This window comes from Danio rerio, chromosome 16 (genome assembly GCF_049306965.1).
Source record: "Danio rerio strain Tuebingen ecotype United States chromosome 16, GRCz12tu, whole genome shotgun sequence".
Lineage (NCBI taxonomy): Eukaryota > Metazoa > Chordata > Actinopteri > Cypriniformes > Danionidae > Danio > Danio rerio.
In genome coordinates, this window is record NC_133191.1 from 22,682,418 (window position 1) to 22,701,653 (window position 19,236).

General features: G+C 34.9%; 1 protein-coding gene and 1 long non-coding RNA gene across 4 annotated transcripts in view; both read left to right on the top strand.

The window, feature by feature from the left end:
• The window catches only part of LOC137487900 (uncharacterized), a 1,155,393-nt gene that overhangs the window by 295,059 nt on the left and 841,098 nt on the right, over positions 1 to 19,236 (top strand). The gene's annotated exons all lie outside the window — the stretch shown is intronic.
• Positions 1 to 19,236, top strand: part of osbpl3b (oxysterol binding protein-like 3b) — a 175,920-nt gene that overhangs the window by 87,275 nt on the left and 69,409 nt on the right. For all 3 annotated transcript variants that reach the window (XM_691235.8, XM_009292271.3, XM_073925485.1), the window contains exons 5-10: positions 1,067 to 1,180; positions 4,638 to 4,802; positions 11,315 to 11,426; positions 11,522 to 11,625; positions 14,082 to 14,174; positions 15,687 to 15,846. In XM_691235.8, coding sequence (XP_696327.5) covers positions 1,067 to 1,180; positions 4,638 to 4,802; positions 11,315 to 11,426; positions 11,522 to 11,625; positions 14,082 to 14,174; positions 15,687 to 15,846 — 748 coding nt within the window. The remainder of the gene's footprint in view (positions 1 to 1,066; positions 1,181 to 4,637; positions 4,803 to 11,314; positions 11,427 to 11,521; positions 11,626 to 14,081; positions 14,175 to 15,686; positions 15,847 to 19,236) is intronic.

Genomic DNA, 19,236 nt, shown 5'->3' on the forward strand with positions numbered 1-19,236 from the left:
CAATGCCTAAATAACTTGCACTTTTGGAAACAAAAAATATATATTTTCAGTGTTTTTCATATTAAACATAGAAAATAAGCATTATCTTTTCTAAATAAAAAGACTCTTGTATATCCTGTAAATAATATTTTAAACAGTGAGTTGCTTGCGTCTTCTGTAAACAAATTATTTACAGTAAATAATAACTTTAGTGTAATGGCGCAGCTTCCAATTATCATCAATGTAGTGCAAATTAAGGCAAGCGGTCCATCATCCTACTTGATCTAAAATCAGATGTGGCTGTAAAGTGACCGCAGAAGTAAAAACCGAGCAGGGTCATGTGACTCCACACACAGTAGGGAAAGTCATTGAAAAAAAAATCAACCTGGATGGATTATAGGTTCTGAATATTGATTTTTGCGATTAATCGCCCAGCCCTAGAACCAAGAGCAAATCATTATTATTATAATTTAGTCTGTTTACAGAATGAATGACTGTAATGAGCATGCTATTCTTAGTGAGTTAAACACTCACAACTAATTAGTGAAGTTACTGACTGGCTGTTTGTATGTACACTGAAAAAAATTATTCAGAGATGATTCCTTGGATTTACTCAATTTATTTACGTTAAGTCGTTGTTAACAATTTATTTGTGTTGAATTTAAACAAACAAATTAAGTTGAACATTATTAAACTTAATTTGTTTGTTTAAATTCAACACAAATAAATTGTTTGCAACAGTTCTGCATGCAACACTTTTTTTCAAGATACATAAGTTTTGCCAAATATGCCAAAACTTTCATTTTTGGAAAGTAAAATTAAAGAAATAAAAGACAACTAAAATGAAAGTACAAACATACATACAAATAAGTAGACCTAAATAAATAAAGCAGAGAGATGTACAGAGTTTGTTATTTTAAATTTTAATGTGTATATCTATCTGTGGTTTATCCAAGAACAGCATATTTGCTCAGTAGTAATGTGTGCATATGTGTTGCAACAAAACAACCTGTCTTGTATTGATAAAATATACAAGGCAGAGTTGATATTTATAGGTCAAAGCTTTCTTCCTGTGCTGTGTGTGCAGGTTGAGAAAGGAAAGCTCCACGGCTGCATTGACGTTGGGCTGTCCGTCATGGCCATTAAGAAGAAAGCCAAGTGCATTGATCTGGACACTGAAGAAAACATTTATCACTTGAAGGTATCACAACAGTTATAGTATTAGTCTGGCCGCAGAATGTCCTGCGGTTTGAAGAAAAGCATTAGAGATCATCACAATCTTGCAGTTTTACTGGAACATGTTACATTATGATGGTACGGTTGATTTGCTGTTGCCTTGATTCAAAGAATCAGTGAGACGTTATTTGCTTTCAATGTAGTTTGGTGGCTATTTGACAGTTTTGATGTAATGCTTTTAAGTAAATATAGATTTTTTTTGTGATCTCGTTAAGCATAACTAAGTACTGTATATGTAAAGCATTATTAATATGGGATTTTTTTATATTTGCTGTAAATTTAAATTATAGATCTAATCTCAATGCAATTTACAATTAATTCAATTTAGACTTATATTTTCAGTGCAAATGACCCTACAGTTTAATTCTCATAAAAGGCTGAAAGACTATTTTATTAATTATATTATTATATTTTAATATACAATTTTGAAATCAAATATGTCTTAATGTATCAAATTTGTAATTTATTTAAAAAATATAAAAAGCTATATTAAGAAGACCAATGTGTATTTATTTGGTATATTTCTCACAATAAAACATACAATATACACTCACCTGCCACTTTATTAGGTCCACCTTACTAGTACTGGGTTGGCCCCCTTTTGCCTTTAGAACTGCCTTAATCCTTTTTGGCATAGATTAAACAAGGTACTGGAAATATTCCTCAGAGATTTTGGTCCATATCAACATGATAACATCATGCAGTTGCTGCAGACTCGTTGGCTGCAAATCCATGATGCGTATCTCCCATTTCACCACATCCCAAGAGTGCTCTATTGGATTGAGATCTGATGACTGTGGAGGGAATTTGAGTACAGTGAACTCATTGTCATGTTCAAGAAACCAGTCTGAGATGATTCACGCTTTATGACATGGTGTGATATTCTGCTGGAAGTAGCCATCAGAAGATGGGTACACTGTAGTCATAAAGGAATAGACATGGTCAAAAACGATACTCAGGTAGGCTGTGTCGTTGACATGATGCTCAATTGGTACAAATGGAACCAAAGTGTGCCAAGAAAAATCCCCCACACCATTACACCACTATCTTGAACCATTGATACGAGGCAGGATGGATCCTTTCTTTCATGTTGTTGACGCCAAATGTTGACCCTACCATTTCAATGTCGCTGCAGAAAAATCAAGATTCATCAGACCAGACAACATTTTTTCTAATCTTTAATTGTCCAATTTTAATGAGCCTGTGCAAAATAGCCTCAGTTTTAGCCTCAGTTTCCTGTTCTGAGCTGTTCCTAGCACACGGTGTGGTCTTCTGCTGCTGTGACCCATCTGCCTTAAGGTTCGACTTGTTGTGCATTCAGACATGCTCTTCTGCATACCTCGGATGTAACGAGTGGTTATTTGAGTTACTGTTGCCTTTCTATCAGCTCAAACCAGTCTGGCTATTCTCCTCTGACCTCTGGCATCAACAAGGCATTTGCATTCACAGAACTGATGCTCACTGGATATTTTCTCTTTTTTATGCTATTCTCTATTTGGTCTATAAAAAGTTGTGTGTAAAAATTCCAGTAGATCAGGAGTTTCTGAAATACTCAGACCAGCTATCTGTCACCAACAACCATACCACTTTTAAAGTCACTTAAATTACCTTTCTTCACCACTCTGATGCTCGGTTTGAACTGCAGCAGATCGTTTTGACCATGTCTACATGCCTAAATGGGTTGAGTTGCTGCCATGTGATTGGCTGATTAGAAATTTGTGTTAATGAGTAGTTGAACATGTGTACCCAATAAAGTGGCCGGTGAGTGTTTACTTCATATAACGCAATTAATGTTGACTGTTACAATTAAATACATATACATTAGATTGAAAAACTATTAAGTATTAGGTGAAAGACATACATATTTAAATGTATAAACATGTTTTGTTGGAAAACTTGAGTTGGACTAATAAAAGTCTCATGGATTGTATGAGCTGCATGGCTTTTACTGTTATGTTCAAAGCTTTTAGCTAAACATTAAAATCCCAAAACAGATTAACAACAGCTTGACTGCTTTAGAAACCTCAGCAGAGGAGAGATTGATTCTAACATAATTTTGCTCTCAAACAGTGTATCTTCTTTTAAAGAAAATCTTTTAAGTGGAGAAAATAGCTTTTGACGACCACTGTTTGTTTTTCTCTAAGCGGGGTTTGAACTCTTGATCTCAGGAATCAAAGGCCCCGTTTACACTAGTGCGTTTTAGTTTGAAAACGCATAAGTTTTGCTACGGTTACGCCATCCGTCCACACTACGCCGGAGTTCTCGAGCGACGAAAACGGAGCGTTTCGAAAACGCTGGAGAGGCCGTTTTCATTCTAAAACGCTGCTGCTCCGTCTCAGTGTGGATGGGGAAAGACGGAGACATCTGAAAACAGAGGCGGGGCTGCAAACGTTCGCCTATCTGATTGGGGCTTTTCCTCAATATTAAGTAGCCCACACACAGTTCAGTCACGCATCCTCTTCTTGTAAGTTAAGACTTCGCAAGTTTGATCAGCTGCAGTCTCCCCCTTCTCAGTTTGATATGGAAAACATACCGAGGACACGGGTAAATCTTCAAAGGGAACAGTGTACTTTATAACTTCATTCACATCACCTTGGCTACGTTGTTTCACTTTCTCAACAATAAAATGTAAACATGATTTAAGGAACTGCCTATTTTCTTTTTAATATTAGCAACTTAACAGACAGCAGAAATGTTGAGGCGTCGTGCTGCATATATGAGCGTCATCTTCACTGTTTGGATATTTATAACAAAACGGAGCCTATAACAACTGCCTCCTTTCAATTTCAGTGAAAATACGAAACGCACCCTCTCTTTTGCTGAATATCAGTTTTAATAATCGATACTTATAAAAGTATAACATACAATAAGTTTATACATTGTAGGAAATAAAGGCAAGCGATCAGTCAATGTACCTGGATTAATCATTAACTTATCTTTGCGCTTAACCAAAACATGTTACCCGTGAACAAGTAACTTAATAGATTACAATGATCAAAGTCAGGGAATTGGCCTATGTCGTTAGATAAAGACAACAAGATGAATGAAATATCACGTTTAGCAAATATAGGGAGATTAGATCCAGCGGGAGATGCTTGATGAGCAGTCCGACAAGCAGAGCTCTCGTCTGGGTAGAAATGCTGGAGCGCTTGCCCGAGAGTGTGTGTGTGGTCACGTGATGTGCGTTTTCAGCGTTTTGGTGTGGACGGAGAGCTGTTCAGAAACGCTGGGTAAAACGCGAGTGTGGACGCGGATCGTTTTCATTCTACAACGCCGTTTTAAAACTAAAACGCACTAGTGTAAACGGGGCCAAAGTCAGTGAGGTCACTTTTCATCTGTAGAAAAAAAAACTACTTGTGAATTCTGCTTGAGGAGGTTTCCTTTATGCTTACCCTTTAACTGTGGTCTCCTTGTGTTTTCAGATTAAATCCCAGGAGCTCTTTGATGAATGGGTCTCTAAGCTTCGTCACCACAGACTTTACAGGCAGAATGAGATCGCCATGTTCCCTCATGAGAAAGCGCTCTTCCACCCTCATTACCCCCTCACCTCCTCTCCCACGATACCTGACAGTCAGGCCATCAGAAAGGTAACAGCATGGGACACGTGAAGAGTTTAGACGGAAATATGAATAGCAAATAAACTGACTAGTGCAGGGGTACTTAAATTCCCAGACCAATGGGGTCACATTTAAACCAGATAAAATGTGAAAGCCTATACAATTTACATAATAAGGCTTGTTTAAAGATAATTACAGCATTTTTACTGTTGTTATTTTTTTTTACTGTAATTTTATTATTAAATTAGGCATATCCTTTTTATATTTAAAAAAATAATCCTGAACAACATGATATTTAAAATACGTATATACACCTATATAGTCAATATACATTCTGTGTCTATTTGAACTTAAGTAAATGTACGTTTGGTATCATGATGTGATTTCTTAACATATGCATATTGCAATTTTTTTCACTTAAAGCCATTAATGATGCAAATAGAAAGGTTAGTCACTGTATTATGACTCCCAATAAGTATTTAAAAGGCACAGGGCTCATATCAACAATATAAAACCATCCATATCTTTGACAGAAAAAAAACCTGTTAACTTACTAAGAAATCTGTAACTACAGCATGACAACGTTTTAACATTGCAGACTGCATCTTTATAAATACAATCATGACCAAATAATTGATTCTTACCATGTAAAAAGTGTTATGAACTCGCTGATAGGCTTACAGCACCATTCATTCTAATTTGATCGCTTTTTGCTTTTCTATTTGAATATGTTTGACTTTCATGCTAATGACGGCTCGTTTTCACTGAGTGGTATGGTACGGTACGGTTCAGTAAGTTTTCATGGCAATTTCCATTGTCAATGGCTAACGTTCCAGTTTTTGGGTACCCTTTGCAAAGGGTACCTAGCACAACAAAAGGATTCCAAAAGTGGAGCTAGAAGCGCAGCTGAATGCTATTGGTTTACAGAGACACTTCATTGGCTCGTGCAACAAGCCTGGAGAATATAAGCCAAGAAATCGCCATTTTTGAATACACTACCAAGACATTACACCATAATAATTTACGATCCTTTCAGAAACGGACAAATGCGAGAGTGATATGTGAAAAAACAAAGTAGAAGCCGGATAAAAGCAAAGGAGCAAATGTTTTTTTCAACTACCTAAAACATGAGCAAACTGCCATGTTAAACGATTACTATCATCACTTTTTGGACTATTATGAACTCTATGGGCCCTATCATACACCCGGCGCAGTGTGGTGCAAGACACGGCGCAATAGTCTTTTGGTAGTTTAAGCTTGGCGCAAGAGTCGTTTTGAGGCGTTGCGCTACGCTGTTTAAATAGCAAATGCATTAGTGCTCATATGTGCGTCCATAGGCGTTCTGTTCTAAAAAGGAAGGCGTTCTGAGGCGCACTGCTGGTGCGTCGTTATTTTGAGAAACTATAATAGATTTTTCATTAGACCAAAACTAACCCGGTCTAAACTCCAGCGCAGAGTTGCGCCTCGCTTACGCACTGCTTAATATGCACAAGAGAGCAATAGGCAAATATCTTTACATATGAAAAAATTAAATATTAAGGATATAATAAGAATAGATATAAAATATAAATATAAATGATTAAAATATTACAAAACATATTATTTTCTAGCCTACATAAATACGAAAAATCACTGCTTTTATGTCTTCTTCATCTCGGGAGGCTTTTTCAGTTCATTCATAACAATTTGCTTTTGTATAATGTTATTATTATTAGCAGTATTATTTAATATATCCATATTTATATTTGTTTTATTAAAAACAAGCTTAGATTTGCCCACCTGTCAGGTTTTAGACCATATGGGGCATGGCAGGTGTATTTGGGAATAACTCAGTATTTTGACCACACTTGGTCATTATTGTTCATTTATTCGTTTGCTAGAAATTAGAACTGAATTAAGAAATAGTTTTGAAACAAATCTTTGCACCTAACAAACGAAATGAATTATTTATAGGCTAATTGATGTCTGTGCGTAAAGGCTTCCCTATCCAAGAGCGAATGTGAAAGTGATCCATTATCTCTCATTCTCACGCAGTAGATGCTCTGTTTAACAGTTTTCTGTTAAAAAACTGTCAACTGTTATCTGTTTGCTAATGAAATGCTCATTTTTTCCACTTAGACTTACTTTGCGTCCTGTAAATAGCGAATGCGCTCTTGGCGCGACACAGCTGGGTCTTAAAGGGAATGGGAGATGAGACTCTAATTGGTTTATTCTCAAAACACACCTATAACTCATTAAGAAAATAAACTCAACCCTTTTAGCCCATGGGCCTTGGCGCAAAGCGCATTTTCCCGTCCGTAAATTAGCAAAAATGCGTTCTGACACGCCCTGAAAGCGTTTGCGCCCTGCCTTTTGCGCTCTGCGCATGGACCGTCAAAATAGAGCCCTATAAGTTCATAATACGCTATGAACGTATAGCGTTCATACAAGCAATGAAAGCTATACGTTCATTGCTTGTACGTTGCTTGTTCACACAAGCAACATACGCTATATGTTGCTTGTTGTTTTTGAATCAAAATAAGGACTAAATGTATGATGTGTGTAGTTTCTCTGTAATTGGTAACATATTGGAGACTGTAAGGGTCTGTATGTGTTCATAAGTGTTGCATTTATGTATTTATTTAAGATAACTGCAGATGTTACAGTAGGCTATTTTGCAATAGGCTATATTGATCAGCAGTTATAACCATTTTTACAAGAAGTATTTTCTGTATGTGTATAAAGCATCCGTTTTGTAAGAAGTGCTTCTCATGAGACATATGAATGACCCATACAGCTTTAATTTGACATTTCCTCAAGTGAGAATGTCATAGACTGAAACTTTCTGTCATACACCACGTACACTAGAGCAGGTGTGCTGCTGGCCGCCACGGGCCCTCTGAATGATGTGGAAATTGCATTTTGAAGCAGATTGTCTTACTAAGTCTAATTTTGTAGCTGGCATTTTTAGAGTCTTAAATATCCATAATTAAAGCTGCTCGTCCACATTTTGGCCCCTCTATTGCATGTTAATAGCGGGGCAGCTCTTACATCAGTTGTGACTTGGCACTGATCTTCTACACAGATGAATCTGATGCTTTGAGGGATTCCCATGGTTACTGCTGATCATCATACCACAGCAGATATCTGTCATTATACACTAAGATTCAATTACAGTCAACAGAATATCAGAAAAACTACAACGCGAAGACAGATACACCACAGTACCAAGTCCAACCCAGCCGCTGAAGACTTTAAAAGCTTTAGTGGAAAGCCTACAGTAGATTTTAAATTTCAACCTTGAATTTTGGTAGGGTAAATATATACTTTTGAATGCAGATTTGATGTACTGTATGAATAATTTAATTTTAGTTTATAAAGACATATTTCATCTTTTAAAATATTTTTTACTTTAAGTAACATTTGTTCAGTGTGCACATAACTTGTGTTTTCCATTTTTTTGTCACACTCTATTGTTTACCATAACTATTTGCCATTATTTGCCATATCTAGAGAAAAATAATCCAAAAGATTCACAAAGTAGTAGGCAATAGACTACATTCCACATGTCTGTGAGGAGGTTTATAATGCAAAAATATTTTATTCATTCATTCCCTCATTTTCTTTTCAGCTTAATCCCTTTATTAATCCGGGGTCGCCACAGCAGAATGAACTGCCAATTTATTCAGCACTTTTTTAATGCAGCGGATGCCCTTCCAGCCACAACCCATCTCTGGGAAACATACACACACACACTCATTCACACACACACTACGGAAAATTTAGCCTACCCAATTCACTTGTACTGCCTGTCTTTGGACTGTGGGGGAAACCGGAGCATCCAGAGGAAACCCACGGGAACATGCAAACTCCACATAGAAACGCCAAGGGTCGAACCAGCGACCCAGCGACCTTCTTGCTGGAGGCGACAGCACTACCTACTGCGCCACTGTGTCGCCAAAAATATTTTTTTACATGAATAAATTAAATTATGAGAAACAATAATGCATCTATACTTAGCATTTCAAACTTTCCACATGATATATATATATATATATATATATATATATATATATATATATATATATATATATATTGGGATTTTGCTGACAAGCTTTCTAAAATCCGGCTATACAACAAGCTCCAGCAACAGAAAATAGACGCAGATTACCCACAGATTTATTCTCAGGTGCAAGTAGCGTGAATGTCTTGCGGTTTTGGTACATTACAGATTTCTCAGTTTTTTTGGTGCATTTGTCACAACACTATTTACATTTGCACAACAGTTTATGCATTTCTCAAAACAATTAGTCATTTGTGCACATCATAGTAGCAGTTTCTCATTCCTTTCAACAAATCGCAAATGCTTTTGGACATGCATCCATTGCTTTCACATAACTCTCTGCTGTTTTATAACATTGTCATTTAATTTTATCATGTCTGTCAAAATGAACTAAACTTGTGAATGCTGAATAGTCATTCCATATAAAACGAATAGTCCTCATTTCATTACTTGAATCATTACATACAAAAATCTTGAACTAGTTGTCAAAATCTGTCAAACTAGTATTACGAAACTTTTTAAATCTTTTTTCCTGAGAATGTCTCCTAAATTAGGCAATTTCATGAATGATTTACAGATGTACTATGTATGTACTGCAATATTGTTTAGAGTTGGGCACAGCTCTACCCAAAGGAAGTTTATATTTGTTGTAAATAAGGGTGTATTTATTATTTTGCACAGCGCTGTGAATACAGTTTTTCTCCATTGTGGATTTACAGACCTGTGTGTGTTGCAGGTTCAGTTCCGATATGTACTGCAATATTGTTTACAGTTGGGCACAGTTCAACCCAAAGGAAGTTTATGTTTGTTGTAAATAAGGGTGCATTTATTTTTTGCACAATGCTGTGAATAAATTAGGATTGCAAAGAGCAAATTCAGTAAAAATGTGAAACATACATATTTAGTGTCTTGTACTCTGATACCTCACTAAATGCAGTGATGTCTAACTTTAGTGTAGTTTTCAAATGACTGTGGAAATAGTATACAGTGCTGTCTTGAGCATTTTCAGGAAGTGTCACCAAAATCTGACTTTTTTGCATTGAAAAAATTTGCAGAATAAACTGTCATAATGAAAACATGACAAAGCCATCTGACTATCTTGTTCATAAACAATGGTGTCAGGACTTTTCATTTTGAGGACACTGACACTTTCATTGACATCAATACTTGCTTTTGAGGAATGAACTATCCATTTTGAGCATGTGTTCTCTCTAAAATATGTCAGCGTCATTTCATTGTATAAGTCATCACATGAACAATAGTCTGTTCTATTGCCAAAATTAGTCAAGACCACAATACCATAAATACCATACAGTAGGTGAATCCTTGAAACATCTGATTACAATTTATTACAGCTATTTATTCTTTTTGCTCTGATACAGTATGTGGAAGTTACTTTGTGTGTGGTTGATCATTACAATAAAAAAAAGGAGTTACCATTTCCTTGACAGTATGAGTGCAACGTGTGACGTCAAACCTTGGAGGCTACTCTTACCCTAAAATCCTTTTTTTTTTTTTTTTAGATTTATACACAATTGTATTCTGTTACCTAGACAAAAACAGTACAATAACCATTGTCAATGAAGGACTGGGCTAAGACTGAAAGGTGGACATGAGGGATGTTCTAGTGGTCCTGTGCTATAATGATAAAACATCTGAACATTTTGACTTGCAGTGCTTACACAATGCTAAAGGGACGAAGAATTTTGGAGGCACTGACTGTTTAAATGAGAAGGAAATTTAGTTTTGGCACATGAGTGAACTGTTTTGGGAGAGATATGAGCTTTTGCAAGTGAGCTATAGTGTTGTGCTACTGTAAACTGTAACATTGTTTTGCCAAATGATCTTAGAATTTTGAGAATGTAATTTCTGTGAAATGAGCCAAACCAATGGTGAAAAACTGTAAATTAGATTTGCAAAGAGCATATAAAAATGTAAAACATACATATTCAGTGTCTTGTACTCAGATACCTCACTAAATGCAGGGATGTCTAACTTTACTGTATTTTCCAAATAGTATATAGTGCTGTCTTAAGCATGTTTAGGACGTGTCACCAAAGCTATCCATTTTGAGCAAGTGACACGCTTTTGCAGGTTATCAGCTAGGTTTTGCAGTTTGTACTAATTGTTTTGAGAAATGCATTATCTGTTGTGCAAATGTAAATAGTGTTGTGAGAAATGCACCAAAGCGAAAAACTGTAAATAAAAAGTAACATTCTTTAGTACATTCTTTAAAATGCGTTCTTCTAGTTTGTGTTACTGAGATTATAACGATTTGTTATAATATAACAAAAAATTAGCAATGCATTATATTACCGTATTTCATTTGTATGGCGTTATTCCCAACACTGTCTTTCGATAGATAGATAGATAGATAGATAGATAGATAGATAGATAGATAGATAGATAGATAGACAGACAGACAGACAGACAGACAGACAGACAGATAGACAGATATGATAGATTGTCTTAATGTGCATCTTTATCTCTCTGTAAATAGCGTGCCTCTCTTGCAAAGCAGTCTTCTCTCCACTCACCTGCACCATTTACCAGCCAGGCCAAGGTGACCGCCTGGCTCCAGTCTTCAGACGACATGGACAGGTGCACCAAAGGTACACACACACACCTATTTATGAAACCATCTTTTACTAAAGATGCTGCGTCTGCAGCTTTTGACTGCACAATGTTCTTTCTCTCTCTCTTTAAGAACTGTCTGTATGCGAGGCTCAGTTGCTGGAACTGAATCACTTGTTAAGAAGTATGGAGGTGTTACACCGCACATACTCTGCCCCAGCAATCAACGCTCTGCAGGTTACATGTTATTCACACACATACACATACACACACACAGACAAAAAAATATACATAATTTTATACTATAATCAAAAATATGATTTATTTTTTGTTAACATGATTATTAGTAATATAAATGATTTTGTTTTTAGTTAGATTAAAGGGATAGTTCAAACAAAAATTAAAATTTACTCGCTACTTACCCATGAGTGGTTTCAAAGCATTATGAGTTTATTTCTTCTGTTGAACTTGAAAGAAGATATCTTGAAGATAACTGAAAACCTGTAATCGTTGACTTCCATAATACGAAAAACAAATACTAAGGAAGTCAATGGTTACAGGTTTCCAGCTTTCTTCAAAATATCTTCTTTTGAAACAGAAGAAAGAAACTCATAAACATTTGAAACAAGTAAAGGGTGAATAAATGATGACAGAAAATGTATTCATGGTTGAACTATCCCTTTAAAGGTTACACAGTATAGCCAACAAATGTATATATGTATTTAGTTCAACTGATATTTATATATGTATCAAAATTAGTGAACAATTTAAAAACAGTTGTAAATATAAACTTAATAGTTCTGAATTTTGAAACCATTCCGGAGTAGTAGAAAAGTGTTTTAAAAATATCTAATACCCTTGTTTAACTAAGTAACCAACAAAACCTCTTTTGATGATCAAAATTGGAGAACAGTAATGAGTGTATGAAGAAAGATTAAAGACTGAAGACGGAACTCAAATTTCTGAAGGTTACAAAAAGAAATTGTACATTCCCTTGCTTTGAATGACTTAAGCACATCTGCAGCACAGGACATCAGCAAAGATTTCCCAAAGATTTTCAATCAGGTTTAGAACAGGACTCTGTTCTGGCCATTTCATTATTTCAGTTCCAGCTACAGTGTTGAACTGATTGGCCATTAAGATTCTCTTTATTGTTCTTTTATAAAAGACCTTTTGGGGGCATGGATGAGTTAGTGAACTTGTAAAGATTAAATATTTCTAGCTTGTTTAGTTTTTCAGTTTCCTTTTATAATGTTTAATACACTAAACTTCCTTAAAATCACTGCCCTCAAAAAAGGTCAATCTTAGTCCCTCAGGCCGTGGTCCAGCTGTGCCTGTGGATGCTGTTAATGTTGTTGCCTATAGCCCAACTGACAAACAATTCACAGCACAATTTCGGATGATGAGCTTTGTAGTCATAAATTAAATTATTCCACAAAAACGCTTTTACAGATGACATATTATTCTGTCTAATCTGTCCCCTATTTTGTCTTATCTGCCAAATGAGCTGCTGTAACTGCAGCGAATGTGAATAATGTCTTTGGTTATTGTTTCTGACTTAAAGACGAAGTTGTTGTTTTCTTATTTTATTTTTATTTTATTTTTTTTATTTTATCTGGTACACTTTTTCTGACAAATAATAGAGAATATCTTAATTTGATACATATAATACCAACTTTTTTAACAGTACAAAGCTGGTTGAAAATCTACAGTCTTGTCCTTTCAGTTCATATTAATTAATACATTAATTTTGTCATCGATTGAATTTTTCACATTTGACTTTTTTACTCTTTTCAAATTTTGGCAGATAAACTTTTAATTTAAAATATATACAGTGGGTGACACTTACTGCCGCAAGTGGAACCACTGCCGCACCAAAGAAATAGAAAAGTGTTTTAGGTATAACCACAGTTATGCCACCAGGGGGTACAGCCTAGGGCTATGCTTCTCAACATGTATTGTATCTTTTCTAAAGCATGTTAATTACTAAGAAAACCTATATATATATATATATATATATATATATATATATATATATATATATATATATATATATATATATATCATTATTATAATTATTATTATTTTATTTTTATTTATTTATTTTTTTTTATTGAACACACCACATTACAAAAGGTACACGTACAATACCGTTCTATCTAGTATTATGAAAAGGCAAAGCTGAAAATTTATGGTTAAAGTGCCACCCAGCAGTCAAAAACTGCAGTCGCACCTACTACCGCCGCGGGGACAGCAAGCATGTCAGCAGAGGGAACATATTAAAGTCGTGACATCTATAATCACATGGTATAATCACATAATATTCTGGATTATTTAGTAAAAATAGATTAAAAATCAGTCATTACGTTAAGTAAATTTAAGCACTGAGTTTTGAAAAAGTTAGGGTTATTTTTTGTGAAAAAGTAATTATTTGTTTAAAAGACTTTTAGTAACATTTAATAAAGTTACTAGTATTTTTTGCCTTATTGTATAGTCTGAAGATTTTTTTCTCCATGTGAGTGTCAGATAATTGCAAAGCATGTAAATGTCAATTTTGATTAAATTGATCATTAATAATAAAATTAAATATTAGATCAATGCTGATCTGTTGTTTATTTATTTATTTATTTTTAAATTGGCAATTGAAACAATAAGAAGTTATACAGTATTTCAATATATTTTACTTTGTGCAGGCTTCAACATATGACAGCCCAAAAAAAGAGAAGAGACATCCCAGAAAATGGCGCCCTAAGAATTATGGGAAAGACAACAAAACAACCCTGCAGGTGATGTGTGACCTTCTGCATTCAGACCTGATATTAATCCATAAACAACTTTGAATAGCTTAAAAGGCACTTATAACTACAGTATAAATAATACAAAAATAAATAATACATAAATATGTTATATTAGAAATCATGCATTTTTAATGTTAATGTTGTTTTAATGAGCTGATTATCGGATGTGTTGCATGTATAAATATTGTGATAACAATGAAAGTCACTCTCATTCACACAGCACCACACACCCCATTGTGGGTTTATTTAAGCATCACACAAAGGAAAATTAAGTAATACTGCAAACACAAAGGGCCCTATCATACACCCGGCGCAGTGTGGCGCAAGACGCGGCGCAATAGTCTTTTGGTAGTTTCAGCTTGGCGCAAGAGTCGTTTGTGGCGTTGCGCTACGCTGTTTAAATAGCAAATGCATTAGCGCTCATATGTGCGTCCATAGGCGTTCTGGTCTAAAAAGGAAGGCGTTCTGAGGCGGACCGCTGGCGCGTTGCTATTTTACGAAACTATAATGGATTTTTCATTAGACCAAAACAAACCCGGTCTAAACTCCGGCGCAGAGTTGCGCCTCGCTTACGCACTGCTTAATACGCACAAGAGAGCAATAGGCAAATATCTTTACATATGAAAAAATTTCAATATTAAGGATATATAGGATATAATAAGAATAGATATATGATATAAATATAAAGGATTAAAATATTATTAAACATACTATTTTCTAGCCTACATAATTATGAAAAATCACTGCTTTTACGTCTTCTTCATTCATAACAATTTGCTTTTGTATAATATTATTATTATTAGCAGTATTATTTAATATATCCATATTTATATTTGTTTTATTAAAAACAAGCTTAGATTTGCCCACCTGTCAGGTTTTAGACCATATGGGGCATGGCAGGTATATTTAGAAATAACTCAGTATTTTGAACACACTTGGTAATTATTGTTCATTTATTCGTTTGCTAGAAATTAGAACTGAATTTAGAAATAGATTTGAAACAAATCTTTGCGCTTAACAAACGAAATTAATTATTTATAGGCTAATTGATGTCTGTGCGTAAAGATTTTCCTATTCAAGAGCGAATGTGAAAGTGATAAATTATCTCTCATTCTCACGCAGTAGATGCTCTGTTTAACAGTTTTCTGTTAAAAAACTGTCAACTGTTAACTGTTTGCTTGTGAAATGCTCATTTTTTCCACTTAGACTTACTTTGCGTCCTGTAAATAGCGAATGCGCTCTTGGCGCGACACAGCTGGGTCTTAAAGGGAATGGGAGATGAGACTCTAATTGGTTTATTCTCAAAACACACCTATAACTCATTAAGAAAATAAACTCAACCCTTTTAGCCCATGCGTCTTGCGCTTTGCGCATGGACCGTCAAAATAGAGCCCAAAAAGTCATCACTCATCATTTTACTCATATTGTTCACTGTGCAACAATGAACAGCACCATTACTGACTTTCACCCTGGTGTTTTTTTCTACTGTGATGTTGGTAGGTACCAAGCTGTATCTCGGCAGGCTCTGTACGTCTCCATGCATCCAATCCCAACCTCTCTTCAGTAGACCTGACCACTGAGAAGACCTATCATGAACCTCTGGACTCTCCTATAGACGTATCCAAACTGCAGGAAGACTTCTGCCGAGTCGCAAACAACCGTAAGTATTGAAACAAAATACTGGGAACTAGTGGAGTTTTTTTTTTTTTTTTTTTTTAGCAATTTTAATGATGTCTTAACAATAATGCACCATTTGTGACAAATGATACCTAATCATTCTTCCCCAAAGCCAACATTTTGGGCTCAGAATGTCTAATTTGCATATAAAACATATGTCATTTCAAGAAAATTGCTGAGGCAAAAAGCCAAAACTAGAGAGAATTGGACAGATGTTGATTTATAATTCGCTTTTTGCATTTAATCTCCATGAAGATTGTGAAATCAGTATCTCATGTGCAAAGACATTCCCCAAGTGGTCCCTTAACACTATTAACTTGCCATATTGATAAATGTGTACAAGTTACTAGATGTTTCGCGAAGATGCACACCTCAGTTTGCCCAGCAAGCTGGAGATCAATGTTTTTTTCAATGAATACATTGTGTTTACAAGTATCTCTGAAGTAAAGCTCTGTTTTCACTATCAGAAAGTTGTTTTTGTTAGCAGGAAGTTGCTAGGCAACAGAGACACACTTATTCAAAAGCAAGTGATTAAGTAGTGAAAAATCTGTGTGCAGCCTGTTCATTTAGCAACTTGTAGTAATGCTCATCATCATGACATTGAAAGATTAAAACAACCAGTCTGAAAAAGCGTGAGGTAATTCTTGATCTTTAAAAAATGTAGTTCTTCACGCTATAGCAAAGTCCCTTTAAGTTAAGTCATTTCAATCGGCGGCCATCTTTGAAACGCCTCTCGGGCAGTATGCTGGAGCATTCTGTCTGAATGGGGAAACATCAAAAGTCTATAAAACTGCTCGCCAGGCTTACAATTAAATTTCATATTAGGAATCATCAATAAAATTAAACAACAACTGTCTCCTTAGTTTTATTTCTAAAGTTCCAAATCACACAAAATCTGCAGAAAGTCACGTCTGGTCCGAGCTTCTCCCATGAAGTATCATCAGTCTATAGCGATCGATGATTGGCTCCTGTGCTAGAAGGCAGGCTTTATCTGTCAAATAGCGATCGATGATTGCTTCCTGTACCAATAAGGCGGGGCTTCATTCACCATATTGACCATTACACTTTTCCCCATTTAAAAAGACATGAGTGACAAGTCTTGTGTATGCTATAGTCTTTGGCTGAAGTCAGGTATCCATTCAATTTGACTTCTGTGATAATTTAAGGTAAAAATACGCAGAACTCAGTGTGTTTTGTGATTTTAATAATAATTTATTTTTAAAAAGTTAGAAAGTAATGTACACACATTTAGTAAAAGACAGGGTGTTATAGTTAAATGGATTTTATTTGAACAAAGTTGTCATATTACAATTTTTAAAAAAGGTCAAAATGGTCACCTCAATAGTTCTAGTGTTAATGTAGGTCAATAGATTTTAATGAGCAATATCACAGATTCACAATCTTTCCAGATGAGCTGACGAAGAGTGTAATACGGGGAATATGCTGAACACGAGTTTCCATGCTGGTGCCTGATGCTTTATAATGATTTGGTGGTGTTCAAGGGCAAACTATATGCCCATCATGGTGTTTCTAGCAAAGAAAAGTAAGAAACCATAATATACCTGAGGCTGGAGAGTAACGAAAAGCATTATTACATTTTAAATAAATGGTAATCAAAATACAGTTAAATACATTTATTTATTCATCTATTCATTCATTTTCCTTCAGCATGGTCCCTTTATTCATCCTTTAATCAATGTCACATTTCAAACCATTTCACTGGACATTTAAGTCAGTCTAAAATTAATAATTTTATTTGTGTACTGAAACCAGTGTGAATGATTCACAATCTAGATATAATCTGTGATGTGTTTTTCCTTAAACATCGTTAGCGAACTTTGTTTGTTAAATAAACTGTAGTGACATTACTTGCGACCGTTGTTTTGGCTTTCAATTTTGACTCAACGATCCTTTTGTGCTATTCACTTTCCCATGGAGAGGATTGTTAGTGAAATAATAACTTAAAGTTTGGTCCATTCATTAAGCAAATCTATTGTACAACTTGGAGAACTGTGTCAGTTGTTTTTGGTTACTTTTCAGATTCATTTGGTGTGTTTGGATTTGTTTTGAAGCATGAAATAGAGTAACAGCTCAGAATGCCATTCATTTGTGTTAATATTTAAGTATATTCATTTGTGTTAATAATTAAATATTTAATATTTAAATATTTAAGTTAATATTTAAGTATATTTAAAGATTTATAAGTACCTAAACTTGTGTAAACCTGAGTAAAAAAATAGTACTTTGATAATTACTTTTTAAAGCAAGTACTTAGTTATTTTTCCCAGACCTGTTAATAGTGCAAAACATAATAGTGTAGCAACTCCTAGGTTTAAAAAAGTACACAAAATAAAAAAAAAATTGAGCAAATGTCAAGACACCTTATTCATGCATTTATTTTCCTTTGACTTAGTCCCGTTATTTGAATGAACCGCCAACTTATCCAGCATATGCTCTTCCAGCTGCAATCCAGCACTGAGAAACACCCATACACTCACATTCACACACAAACACTACGACCAATTTAGTTTATTCAGTTCACCAGTACTGCAAGTCTTTGGACTATGGCGGAAACGGGGGCACCCACGGAGCATCAACACAGAAATGCCAACTGATCCAGCAGGGACTCGAACCAGCGACCTTCTTGCTGTCAGGTGGCAGTGCTAATCACTGAGCCACCTTGCCAGCCCCACACCTTATTAAAATTTGAAAATATGAGATTTATATATGTATAAGTTGTCTTCATCTCTTGTATTCTATTAAAATATAAAAGTACTTGATTTTTTATATTCTTGAACATTAGAAGTAAATTACAGATTGTTTCTAAAAGATTTTTACTTTATTTTTCTGACCTATGCAGTGTCTAACCAATTCAGATTCTAAAATGATCAAGAATTTTGAACCTCAAATGCTCTTGTTGTTGGCTCAGAGTTAACATATAAAATTATATGGTTAGTTATTAGGTTTGAAAAATTACATTTTTGGCCACCAAGCTGGCATATTTGATTAGGATTGCAGTAAACCAATGATATGTTAAAACATTGATGCTTAATAGTTTGGTGGAAAGCATTTTTCAGGAATTTTAAATGAGCAGAAAATATTCAAGAACTGAATTTAATGTATCCATGCTAATTAAAATGTTATATATTTAAATAAAATTAGTTCTGACCCCTAAAATTGATGGGATTATAAACACACACACACACACACACACACACACACACACACACACACACACACACACACACACACACACACACAAACATACACTTTATCTCTCTTTATTGTTTTTTCCAAATGATGATTAACATAGCAAGTAAGGTTTCACCGTATTTCCTATAATATATTTAATAGAAAGTCTTATTTGTTTTAA